At 45.2% G+C, this 12,790-nt stretch overlaps 1 protein-coding gene across 1 annotated transcript in view; it reads left to right on the top strand.

Moving 5' to 3' along the window:
- Positions 1-2,851: 2,851 nt before the first annotated feature.
- Positions 2,852-12,790, top strand: part of TUBGCP2 (tubulin, gamma complex associated protein 2) — a gene marked incomplete at both ends in the record, with an annotated part of 11,930 nt that continues 1,991 nt past the window's right edge. The window contains 7 exons of the mRNA XM_008937112.1: positions 2,852-3,035; positions 4,441-4,648; positions 5,734-5,933; positions 6,873-7,062; positions 7,953-8,098; positions 8,765-8,945; positions 11,611-11,791. Coding sequence (XP_008935360.1) covers positions 2,852-3,035; positions 4,441-4,648; positions 5,734-5,933; positions 6,873-7,062; positions 7,953-8,098; positions 8,765-8,945; positions 11,611-11,791 — 1,290 coding nt within the window. The remainder of the gene's footprint in view (positions 3,036-4,440; positions 4,649-5,733; positions 5,934-6,872; positions 7,063-7,952; positions 8,099-8,764; positions 8,946-11,610; positions 11,792-12,790) is intronic.

The raw sequence follows: 12,790 nt of genomic DNA on the forward strand, positions 1-12,790 counted from the left end.
CAGCTGACCTCAGCCCATTGCTCCAGCGTTGTGTCCAGCTTGTGGATTATATCCCTACACTTGCCTCCAGCTTGTGTCTGCAGACTCCAGAACCTGCTGCCACTGCTGAGAGAAGCCTCAATACCCATCATCTTGGTACTTGTCCTTCCTGTGGTTGCAGGCTGTTCTTAAACCTTCTGTTGACCAGACCCAGCAAAGCCCATCTGCCTCCATCACTTCTCCTTGGTCGTGTGCTCTAGGTCCAGTATATGCCCACCACTGCCCACCTTCCCTGGCACCAGGGCTGTGGTGCAGGGAGCCCTTTGGCACAGCTGGCATTTGCTGAGCATGAAGGTGAGCTCATCCTCTGCCTCCATGGAGGTGGGCACTGGCATTGCTTAAGATGCCAAATGCAGGTTCATCAGCATGACAGTGGCAAAGTGCCACCCTGCCCCATGGGCTTTCAAGTGCCAGGCTGGCACATGGGGGCCACATTTTCAGGCCTGGGAGGTTTATCCAGCTTGTCACTGAAGCCTTGATGACAACAATCTAAATTTTAAGTTGCAGAGAGAAGGCAATTCATGCCTCTGAGACACATGCTTTGTCACCAGTTCCACAAGTGTTTTGCCATCTGCCCTGTGATTACTTGACATTGTTGGAGACATCACCCAGTGATCTTTCAGTGGTTGGAGCTGTTGCTCAGAGCAGTTTTGACCCAAGAATTATCCAAGATGTTAAAAGTTACATGTCCCCTTTCAGACAGCTGTGTCCTTTATAGCCCAAAATCTGTCAACTTTTTTTGACTCTTCCAGTTAACAAATTTACACTAGAACTCCAGCAGAAGCTCCCTGCCTCTTGTCATCCTAGAGGATGACTAGTGAAGAAGAACCAGTCCCTTGGTGAAGAAGGTTCTGCATTTGTTTCAGGGGTTCTGGTTGCCCCTTTTCACGATCACTATACGGAAAACGCCTCAGTCCCTGCCTGCTTAATAGGGACAGATGCAACAGCCCACACCTTACTCCAGGCACACCCCAGCCTCTGGGCTGTGAGCTCACAGGGACAGAGATGCCAGCATGCTCCTCCACAGTGTCATGAGTTCTTCTCATTGACTGACTTCCCTTAGGCACTGGGAGCTATTGGGCTAATTCTTGTATAGTATGGAAGTAGGGAATTTTACAATAGGTATTTTCCAGGGCCAAGAAGGAAAGGAGACTGCTAGATGGATAAGGAATTGGCTGGATGGGAGCATCCAAAGAGTTACAGTCAATGGCTAAATGTCCAAATGGAAAGCAGAAATGAGTGGTGTCCCTCAAGGGTCCATATTTGGACCAATGCTATTTAATATCTTCATCAGTGGTACAGAGGGATCTTCCTAGAGTGATCAAGTGCACCCTCAGCACGTCTGCAGATGACACCAAGCTGAGTGTTGCAGTCAATACACTGGAGGGATGGGGTGCTATCCAAAGGGACCTTGATAAGCTGGAAGCGTGGGACTGTGTGAACCTCATGAAGTTCAACAAGGCTAAGTGCAAGGTCCTGCACCTAGGTTTGGGCATTCCCACTATCAGTACAGGCTGGGAGATGAAGGGGTGGAGAACAGTGCTATGGAGAAGGACCTGGGGATACTGGTGAAAAACAAAACTTGGACATGAGCTGGCAATGTGTGCTTGCAGACCAGAAATGAGGCATATCCTGGGCTGCATCCCCAGCAGTGTGGACAGCAGATTGAGGGAGGTGATTTTTGCCCCCCTGCTCCACTCTGGGGAGACCCTCCTGCAGTGCTGAGGCAGCTCTGGAGTCCTCAGCACAGGAGAGACAGGGCCCTGTTTGGGCAGAGCCAGAGGAGGCCACAGAAATGATCCAAGGGCTGGAGCCCCTCAGCTGTGAGGCCAGGCTGAGAGGGTTGGGATTGTTCAGCCTGGAGAAGAGAAAGCTCCAGGGAAATCTTCTTGTGGCCTTCCAGTACTGAAGTGCTGGGGTGTAAACCCCCAGCCCTGGCTCAAGGTTGGCATATGGATGGTGTCCACAACCAGGCAGGAAAGACCCTCGTGATTGGTTTTCACCCAGGGTCTGGCCAGCATTGGGTGGGAACCAATTAGGAGATCACCACCAGGTTCCCCCACCTTCAGCATTAAGATCAGGTGTCCTGCCTCCCAGTTAACAGATAAAAGCTGGCTCTGACCCTAGTGGCTTGGGGGAAGTTTACCTAGGTAGTGAATGGGCTATGTAAAATTGCTGGTTATTGGGAGGGTCACCCAGCTGCTCACTGTAGGCAGAGCCCCTGGTGGTGGTATATCTATAATAATGGCATTGTTTGTTGGACTAATCACCTGGGTACTTGGTTGATTTGCTCCTGTCTCCACTGTCTTGCACTGTAAGTGAATATATCTCAACCTTTTCATCCCTCCAGTGGTTGGTCCCCTCAGATCCCTCATGTGATTTAAAACCAGAGGGAGGGATCTGACTGGTGTGTTGATCATTAATGATAATATCCTTCCTGTTGGGATCGGTGATCAGCAAAGAAGTCTTAAAGCAGCCTGTCAGAAAGATGGGGACAGACTTTTTAGTAGGGCCTGTTGTGATAGGACAAGGGGTGGTGGTTTTAAACTAAATGAGGGGAGATTTAGACTAGGTAGAAGGAAGAAATTTTTTACTCTGAGGGTGGTGAGACCCTGGCCTAGGTTGCCCAGAGAGGTGGTCAATGCCCTATCCCTGGAAATATTCCAATTGGGGTTGGATGGGGCTCTGAGCAACCTGCTTTAGTGGGCAATGTGCCTGCTTGCTGCATGGGGGTTGGACTAGATGACCTTTGAAGGTCCCTCCCAACCCAAACTGTTCTGTGATTCTGAAGAGGTTTTTTTCTCCTATCTCTCTTCTTTCTCTCTTTTTCCAGCAGCCACTTGAGCTCACACGAAAAATCCTCCGAGATAAGCAGAACAAGAAGAATTCTGGTCAGCCCATTCCAGGATTTCCATCCTGGGTGTATGAGAGACCTGCACTTATTGGTGATTTCTTAATTGGCACCAGTTTAAGCACTGATACAACGGTACCTATAGGTATGTGATATAGGCAGGGAAAATTGCCATAACTTCTTATGTTTTATACTTGTTCAGAAGTGCTGTTCAGATTTCATGACACTCGGGGTGAAAGCAAAACTTGGCTCCTTGTGCTTTGCAGCTGAAGAGTGGAGTTTGAAAAAAAAAAACAAACAAACTTACATAGTTCAGTGTTTCTCCTGTGTGAATTCCAGCCCCACTGGATCCATGGGATCTAACCTGTTTTGAGTTTCCCAGACCTCTGCCTCGAGTCACAGCCTCCATCATGTCCTGCCGTAGAAGTATCACTCTGTATTCTCAGCTGAAAAATCTGTAGTTGTACCTGACAAAGGATCCACGCGGCTCAATGTCCTCTCCAGCAAGGCTGCACCAGCCTCACTGGTCTGCTGTCTCTCTCCTCACCAGAGCAGCAAGGGACTAATCTCTCCCCATTGCGCTTGACCTTTAGGTTGAGCTGTGTGTTTTCATAAGTTAGAATTAAGAGCCTTTTTTTGAAGAGAAGAGCTGAGTTAGAGACAAGTTTCCATTCTCCAGAACTCTGGAGGCTCCTAGAAGAAACTGTAGCCTTGTGTTGGTGTGGATTTGAGCGGCGTCTAAATGGAACGTGAAAACAGTAGGCTCATTCTTGGAGGTGCCCTTATTTAGCTTGTCCATCAGTGCATTTCTGTGGTGGCCTTTTGACACATGCTGTGAGGATATGTTCCTAGCAAGCTCAGAACCATTTGTCCTCTCACGTACAATCCTACACATGGAGAGGGATTGTTGCCTTGTTTCATGAGCTAAGCTTTGCTGTGGTTAATGCTGTAGCCACTCTGTTCCCTAATCTTCTGATGCACTTGATTACATTTTGGGTTGTGTCCTTTACGTTTCTTTGCAGCTAGTTTGTAGCTGACCACGCCATCAGAGACCCTACAGTTTGCAGTTCACCTGCAGCTTTTGTTGGGCTAGCATTTCTTTGTGTCTGTATTGGAACTGTTTTCTTGATGTTTAAATATTTCAGTGGATGGGAGGCAGAGGGAGTTGTTGGCAGAACTGGAGGGCCTTGGGTCCAGTATAACCAAGCCCTTTTGGGTAGAAGGCTCAGCAGTGCAAGCTGTGGGTGATGTTTTTCTGGCCATAGATGTTGGATGTATAGCCCTGTCTACTTGGTTTGCTTAGAGTATAAATGAATAAAGGACTCCATTTTTCCTGGAAACCTAGATGATTTTGAGGTTAACCCTGACTCAGTTTTATTTCTCTATATCATGGTTCAGCTTTGTGTGATCTTCCTTGTTCTCTTCGAGTGGCAGCATGTCTTGCTTTCAAGCTTCAGCTACTAGATTGCAATCATATGGATGGACAATCAGGTAGTACTGCCTGTTCCAATTGTGTTCTTTTTTTATTTTTGTCTTCTCTTTGCAAACAGGTACTTTGCCATTAGCCTCCCAAGAATCTATGATTGTGGAGGACTTGCTGTACGTTCTGATTGGTGTGGATGGAAGATACATCACAGCGCAGCCTCTCATAGGCAGGCAGAACCGAATGTTTTCAGTCGATCCAAACTTGGACTTGTCCATTAAAGAGCTGGTGACCAGGATCCTTCCCGTAGCAGCAAGTTACTCTGCTGTCACCAGGTACCCAGCTGACTTTGGTCAGAGGAAGACATTTTCCTTTGAGCATCAGGTTGTAGAGTAGAGAATCTGTTGTTGTGCAGATGTTAACTTCCAAGCTTAATTTAAACTTGTGAGTTTAAATTAAAAGTAAGTAAGAATTAAATAAAGTAAGAGTAACAATTTATTTGAATTAGTTTTAGCTACTTTTCTTTTTGCTGAGTTTGCTCTGTGCTTCCAGTTCACTTCTTCATTCATCTTACCTTCACTTTGTCCAAACTTGGTCTTGGTACATTCAGGCAAAGTGCAGATAAGATATATCTGCTTATTCTGGCTTGTCTCATGTGATAGGAGTTTCTCTGTGTTTCCTGCCCTTTGCTCCCCTCTGGGCATCTAGGACTGAGACAACCTTTTGTGCTTCTGAGCAGGAGAACCTGCTGCTGCCTTGTCTCTGGTAGCTACCTTAAGTAACTCTTAAAAGGTCCTAGTATAAGGTACACCTCACTAACAGATGATGTTTGTTACATAGACGTCTACATTTGATTCAAAGTCCTTAAAAGATCAGCAAAGAGAGAGAATTATTTTTCATCCAATGATTCATCCAGTCTCTTTATGTCTCCTTCCAGACTTGTGTTCAGAAGCATCTGTCTCTTTCCACTAACATGTTTGGAGCCATCTTAATCTGATCAGATGAATCCCTCCTGTGGCATGTGGTGTCAGAAGCTATCAATAGTGCTTTCTTCACGTGGCTGGGTGCACTTTTGCTTACTTTTGAGAACTTTTCTTGTCCTCTGATGGATTGCTTATGCAAAGACAATCACCCTGAAAATCCTGGCTCTTGCTTTTTATGTAGTGGAATTGCAAATAATTTGAGCTCCTCTTCAGTCTGAGAGGAAGCACCTTCCCACAGCTTTCTGTACTGGGAAATGTGGTGGTGGGAAATAGGCAAGGGAACACAGAGCAAACGTGGAACCTGAAACTCCAGCTGAAGCCTGGTGTGCTTTCTAACACACCATCTACTGACATGCATGTACAGTATTATGAAGGTAAAATTCTTGCCAATGACAGAAGGTGTCTTGCCTGAAGAGTGTCCATTTTGCTTTTCACAGGTTTATAGAGGAGAAGTCTTCCTTTGAGTACGGCCAGGTAAATCACGCTCTGGCCGCGGCGATGCGCACTCTCATCAAGGAATACATGATACTCATTACCCAGCTGGAACATCTGCAGAGACAGGGACTTCTGTCACTGCAGAAACTCTGGTTTTATATCCAGCCCACAATGAGGACCTTGGAGATTCTTGCTTCGCTTGGTAAGTTTCGAAATGCAGAAATTACATTTTGACAGGTGCACGACAGTAGCTTCTGAAAACTGTACAGAGTAGCAATCCAGGCAGGGCAGGGGTCATTTTAATTTTATTTTATATTAAAAAGGAGAACAAGGAGAATTGCACTTGTCAGAGCATTGCTCTTTTTTGAAAGCAGTGGGCTCTAGGGCTGAATCTGCCCTTCAAAGCTGTCTTGAGGCAAAGTCCATGCCTTTTACCCCCACAATCCATGCCCTTCAGATGCGTTGTTTCCACCACTGCTGTCTCTACCCAGCTTCTTTCCAGAGACCTCTCCAGATGTGTCAGGATGTATAAGCACAAACCGATTCAACCAGAATGAACCCCTGGAAGTTTCTGATCCAACCCCTTGCTCGCGGCTACAGCAGGTTGCTCAGAGCCACGTCCAGACGAGGCTGGACAATCCCTGGCAATGGAGAATCCCCACCTTTACCATAGTGCCCTTTCCCATGACTTCACCACCCTTTTTGTGAATGTTTCTTTCTGCATCTCCAACTGGAATGGCCACTCTTCTAACTTTTGCCCTTTTGGTATTGTCACTGTGCTCCTCCAAGAGGAATCTCTTGCCTCCTCTAGAACCATCCATTGGATAGTGAAGGAATAATGTTCGACAACATCCAGCTTCATCTTCTGTTCTCTCAGCCAACCAGCTGAGCTCCCTGAGGCTCTCCTTGTACACCCTGGGCATTGGATCATTTGGGATTTTGTTTCAGGGCATTTCAGGTTGTAAGCTTGTGGTTGTATGGTGGCCTTGCATCGTCACAGCAGGGGTCTGCAGCTGACATGGAGATCTGAGACTTAGGGTGGTCAGCTAATCAACTGCCAGCTTCATTACATTTAACAGCATAACTTGGCCAACTAATCTGTGTCAGCTTTGTGTCCTACATCTGTATTTTTAAATTTTAGCTACTTCTGTGGATAAAGGTGAGTGTATGGGCGGATCAACCTTGAGCTTACTCCATGACAAGACCTTCAATTACACGGGGGACAGCCAGGCCCAGGAGCTCTGCCTGTATTTAACCAAGGCAGCCAGCGTGCCTTATTTTGAAATTCTGGAAAAGTGGATATATCGAGGCATCATTAATGATCCATACAGGTAAGGTGCAGTTCAGGGATCGAAATACGGTTTGGGTCTTGGCTTCTAGATTTTTAGTGGGCCCATCCCTCTACTCTGTAGAGTCTGCATAGCCCAGGAGCCTGGACCTGGCAGCAGCAGCTAGACAAGGCGGCCCTGCAAGGAAAGGGAGCTGCTGGAGCATGTTTAGCTACATTTCATATTTGATTCAGTGGTTTTACAGTCAGAGACACTCTCACTTGCTTTACTTTTCTGAGTTCAAGGAAATTATATGCCAGAATCAATAGCACAACAATTCAAATATGCAGCCCACTCAAATTCCACCTTACCATGCCTGTCCTTCTTTAAGTCTCCTCCTCTCACATCCTCATCCTCTTCACAGAGGTGAACCCTCTTCTCATGAGGCACAGGTGTGATCACTCAGTGAATCTATGTTAAATGTAGTCCACTAATATGGTAACCTGATGTGAGCTAACAACATTCAAGTTTCTTGGCTTTTCTGGAACTATTTGAAGCATTTCACTGTGTTTAGTAGTTTATGGAACATTACTGTTTCCCACATTTTCGGAATCCTAAGGGGGGCAAGACTCAAGTTAAAATAGTTAGAATTGATGCCTTCCTGATGGTGAGAAGGCAGACAAAGGCTGGCTTCCTCACCTCTAGAATGACAAGCCAGTAATGTTTAGACTTGGTTTGTGAAGCCTATGAAGTTCTGTTTCTGTCATAACTGATTGCAGATAGCATAAGCACTCTGTGTAACATTTCTCTTACTACAAATACAGACTTCAGCTCATTGGGATGTATTTTCATAAGACCTTATTTCTGATAGATCACGTTACCCCAGTATACTGCTACAAAAAGTAATCCTCTGTACCACTTCCTGATTCTAAACATCTTCTTTAACTGTTCAGTGAGTTCATGGTGGAGGAACATGAACTACAGAAGGAGAAGATTCAGGAGGACTATAATGACAAGTACTGGGATCAAAGATATACTGTTGTTCAGCAGCAGATTCCCTCCTTCTTGCAGAAAATGGCTGACAAAATACTCAACACAGGTAGGTACAGGTATGCTTCTGATGTGAGAGGAATCTTGAGACGAGCACTACCATTCTTTGTGTAAAGATAAAGTAAATGTCCTCATGCTTGGATAGCTTCTGGGGTTGTCCAGCTGAGCTTTGCAGAGGAATAGAAGAATCAGATTACAAAAGAATCCCAAATCCTGCAAGTAAAACAAGACGTGGGATGGGGTCCAGCAGCAAGGGGAGCTGTCTGTCTTACTGCTGTGTTTTATCAGTACAGTCTTCTAGCAGATAGCCAGATGGAGCTGGAAAACTGAGGTTTGAACACACTGAGTTTAATTTGGTGTTTAAATGAAACCTGCAACTTGATTGCTACTGTTGTTCTCTTCCATAAGTACAGAACCCTTCAAAAGCTACCTCTAAAGTGCAGCACCAGGTCTTCAAAGTTTCTGGCTAGCCACAAAGATGTTTTGCAACCGCTGGCAAACAAAACCATTTCTAAATCTCTCCTTAAATGGTATGCTAGGTGCCTAATTTAAAATTCTGTTTCACTTTTTGAAAGGTGTCTAAATCCTTTCCAGCTTTCAGTAGAACTTAGTGTTAACATTTCACAGCATATCTTCCTCTTGATGGTAATGGTCTGTTTCCCTGTTGGATGTGTAATAGGTATGAATGTGGGTCATTCTATCTTTTTTCCTCTAGGGAAATACTTAAATGTTGTGCGAGAATGTGGACGTGACGTTACCTGCCCTGTGGCTAAAGAGGTTATCTACACTTTAAAAGAGAGAGCATATGTGGAACAAATAGAAAAAGCCTACAACTATGCTAGCAAAGTCCTTCTGGATTTCCTAATGGAGGAGAAAGAGCTAGTGGCTCACCTAAGGTTTGATTTATTTTACTAAGTGCATGTTAAATAGATTGATTCTGGTAGTTGACATAAGTTTTTTAAATTAGCTCTCATTTCTTAGGACGTTATTATTGTATTCTCTCTATTCCTGTTAGAAAGGTTGACCTGAAAAAATAAGATCTAGTTTTTTTCCTGAAGGGAAAAAAGTGTAAAATCCTAGAAATGTTGGGTGGGGAGGATGTGTGAATGTCGCTGATCCAACTTCTTTGGAAGGTTGTTGCCAAAACTAGATCCAGGGCACTTGTGGCTTTGTCTAACCCAGTCCCAAAACCCACCCTCAGATATGGACATCCTTCACCTCGCTCATGACTTGTCCCATGGTTGCACGTCTCTCCCATCCAGGAAAGGAGTTCCCTGGTATCATTTGGATCATTAAGAGGAGTTTAATATGAATAAGAATAGTTTGATATTAGACATCTCACCAAATATACACCACGATTATTGTTCATACAAGCGTTGGTAGTTGGAATAGAGTGATTAGCCCAAAGTTCCAGGGCAGGGTTTTTCTTAACATTGTCCTTTTTAAAAATTAAATTCAATAACCAATATTTTGATTCTCATGATGCGTGCAGCTGATGGCAAATGCTAGTGTGTTCTAGCATGCAAACCCCAGCTTCCTTGTGTGAATGAAGCTTTTAGTTTATTACTATCACAGAATGTTAAGGGTTGGAAGGGACCTTGAAAGATCACCTAGTCCAACCCCCCTGTCAGAGCAGGATCACCTAGAGCAGGTCACACAGGAATGCGTCCAGGTGGGTTTTAAATGTCTCCAGAGAAGGAAACTCCACAACCCTCCTGGGCAGCCTGTTCCAGTGCTCTGTCACCCTCACAGTAAAAAAGCTTTTCCTTATGTTTCTGTGGAACCTCTCATGTTCCAGCTTCCTCCTGTTGCCCCTTGTCCTATCATTGAACATCAGAGTTCTATCTTCAGAAAACACTAAAACCAGGAATCTTGGCTGTCCAGAAGACCAAGACAGCAACAAACAGGTAGGAAACTGCAGCTGGTAGCTGCTTGTGAGATAGTTGTGCAATTGGTCTGAGACCTAGTACCAAAGGTTCTGCTTCAAACCAGTGACACAGTGTGAAAGAAAGTGGTCAGAGCTTCATGTGACAAACCTGCCAAGTGACTTGCACAAGGAGATGCCCATTGGAAGACATAAACTGGAGTAGATGGGATTGCTTTGGGTCTGCTTTTTACAAGGTCTGGAAAAGCTGTAGCCATAACAAAGGCATCTGCTTCAGACCTGGGAACACAGTGGCTCCAGCTGAGAGGGGTTGTGGGAAGACCTGAAGATCCATGTTTTGTTCCTTTGAAAATATGTGCCTGCCTGCCCTGTGAAAACCAACAGAGAACATGTCTTGTTTCATGAAAGATCATGAGTGCTGTCTGAAACCTGACAATCATTAAGGAGATTCTTCCTAGCCTTGCTAGTGACTGTCATCCTTCTGAGCCTTCTTTGCTTAATAGGACTGTTCAGAAGACGCTAGCTTCCTAAGTTCTGGTAGCAGATGTCCTCTGCTGGACCCGTCTATCAAAATATAGTTTCAGATGAAGGTGTTGCTCAGTCCCTCCAGCTGGGGTTAATGTCTGTGAACCTCTTCACCTTTTAAACAGTTTCTCTACTACATCATTCAGCAGCTTTCCTGTGTATATGGATCCTACTAGGGTGCAAGTGCAGGGGCAGTTGGTTGAGGAGGAAGCTACTGAGCCTCCAGCATGTATGTGTGCTTTGAGGGCTGAGGTGAGATGGTTGTGATCAAACCCCAGGGACCTGTGACAGATAATCATTTCTCACTTAAGTGGGAGTACTGACTCTCCACCATCCCAGAAATCTTGATTGGAAGAGACCAACCACCTCAGCAGGTCTCTAGTTAAACCTCTTGCTTGAAGTGGGATCATCACCAGCATTAGGTCAGGTTTTTATTTGGGTTTGCACTATAGTGTCAGGTAAACAGTATCTCATTCCCCTACCTGTTGTGTCCTCACACAGTTAACCACTGACACTGTCATGACTTCCTCATGACTGGAAGATTTTTCTTGGTTCAAGAGAGTAATGGCAGTCATGGAAACAGAGGGGCTGAGCACCATCCCAAATTGAGTGACTGGGAGTCTGCAGCCACATTGTATTAAGGCTGTGCTGGTCCTATTTTTGCTCTGAAAACTGAAGTTATGTGTGTTCTTTGGCCAGGAGCTAAGCTAATCCTCAGACTCACCTCTAAGCTACTGCCAAGCTCCTGGCCAATTAACTCTTTGTGATGCCAAGTAAAAACTAAAGTTTATGCATCCTGCTATAGCAGAAGTCAACTTAAGTACCTGAAGTACTTAAAAAATGAGCACAGGTGATATAGAGCATACTTTTTTTTTTTAAAGGTGCATTTTTCAAGGGAAAAGAAGAACAGCAGCAGCCTGGATCTGAGTACACAAAACCATCCTAACTGAGGAGGGAAGGAGGAGAGGGCATACATAAAAGACTGGTCTCCAAATAGGTTATTAATGGCTGTGTGTAGAGTATGAAGAGGAACATTTTTTGATCAAACACAGCAGGCTGGCTGAATTGATTCCTTTTGTTCCTTTAGGTTTAATATGGATTAATTTAGGCTGTAAAAAACATAATCAATTTCCCTCCATTTTCTTGAGCAGATCTATAAAACACTATTTCCTGATGGATCAAGGAGACTTTTTTGTTCACTTCATGGATCTCACAGAAGAGGAACTTAAGAAGCCTGTAGATGACATCATAACTACAAGACTAGAGGCTCTTCTTGAATTAGCCTTGCGAATGAGCACAGCCAACACAGATCCTTTCAAGGACGATCTAAAGGTAAGGATGCATGTAAAACAGAAGATAATTGAGTTTTAGGAGAAAGCTTGCCATTATTTGGGAAGATATGTGTGCCCTGTAAGAGATGACTGGAAGTACAGCAATGGTAAAGAGACTTGATGGCTGTCCTTCTGTAGGTCTTCTCTGGGTTAAGTCCTCTTCCAGATCAGCAACTAGAAGCACCCACCCTGGACAAGGGGCTACATTTACTTGCTGTCATCTGAACACAGTGAATGTGCTTTTGGGTGGCCTTAGAATGAGGTGGAAGCTGTAGTCTGTCTCTCATTCTTATACTCAGCTTGGGTGCTCACACTGGCGCAGAAGAAAATACCTGATTAGAACTCCTGCCTATTAATGACTGCATATTTTACAGATGTGAAGCAATACAGAGGCTGTCCCTGTGGAGTGTGAGATCTAAACAGACTTTACAGAGGCCAAATGCAAGGGATAACGATCAGTGAAGTAGTATAGAATCATGGAATGGTTTGGGTTGGAAGGGAACTTAAAGATCATCTAGTTCCAACCCCCTGCCCTGGCCAAGAACACCTCGCAGTAGGCCAGGTTGCGCAAGGCCCCATCCAACCTGGCCTGGAGCACTTCCAGAGCATCTACAACTTCCTCAGGCATCCTGTTCTAGTGTCTCACCACCTTCACAGTGAAAAGCCTCTTCCTAATTTCTAACTGAAATCTTCCCCTCTTCTAGTTTGAAGCTGTTACCCCTCATCCTGTCACTACATGCCCTTGTAAAAAGTCCCTCCCCAGCTTTCTTGTAGACTCCCTTGAAGTATTGAAAGCCTGCAAGAAGGTTTCCCTGGAGCCTTTTCTTCTCCAGGCTGAACAACCCCAGCTCTCTCAGCCTGTCCTGGTAGGAGGAGTGTTTCAGCCCTTGGATCACTTCTGTGGCTTCCTCTGGCCCTGCTGCAGCAGGTCCCTGTCTCTGCTGTGCTGTGGACTCCAGAGCTGCCCCAGCACTGCAGGGGGGTCTCCCCAGAGCAGAGC

Source organism: Merops nubicus, unplaced genomic scaffold, assembly GCF_000691845.1.
Source record: "Merops nubicus isolate BGI_N331 unplaced genomic scaffold, ASM69184v1 scaffold13350, whole genome shotgun sequence".
NCBI classification, from domain to species: domain Eukaryota; kingdom Metazoa; phylum Chordata; class Aves; order Coraciiformes; family Meropidae; genus Merops; species Merops nubicus.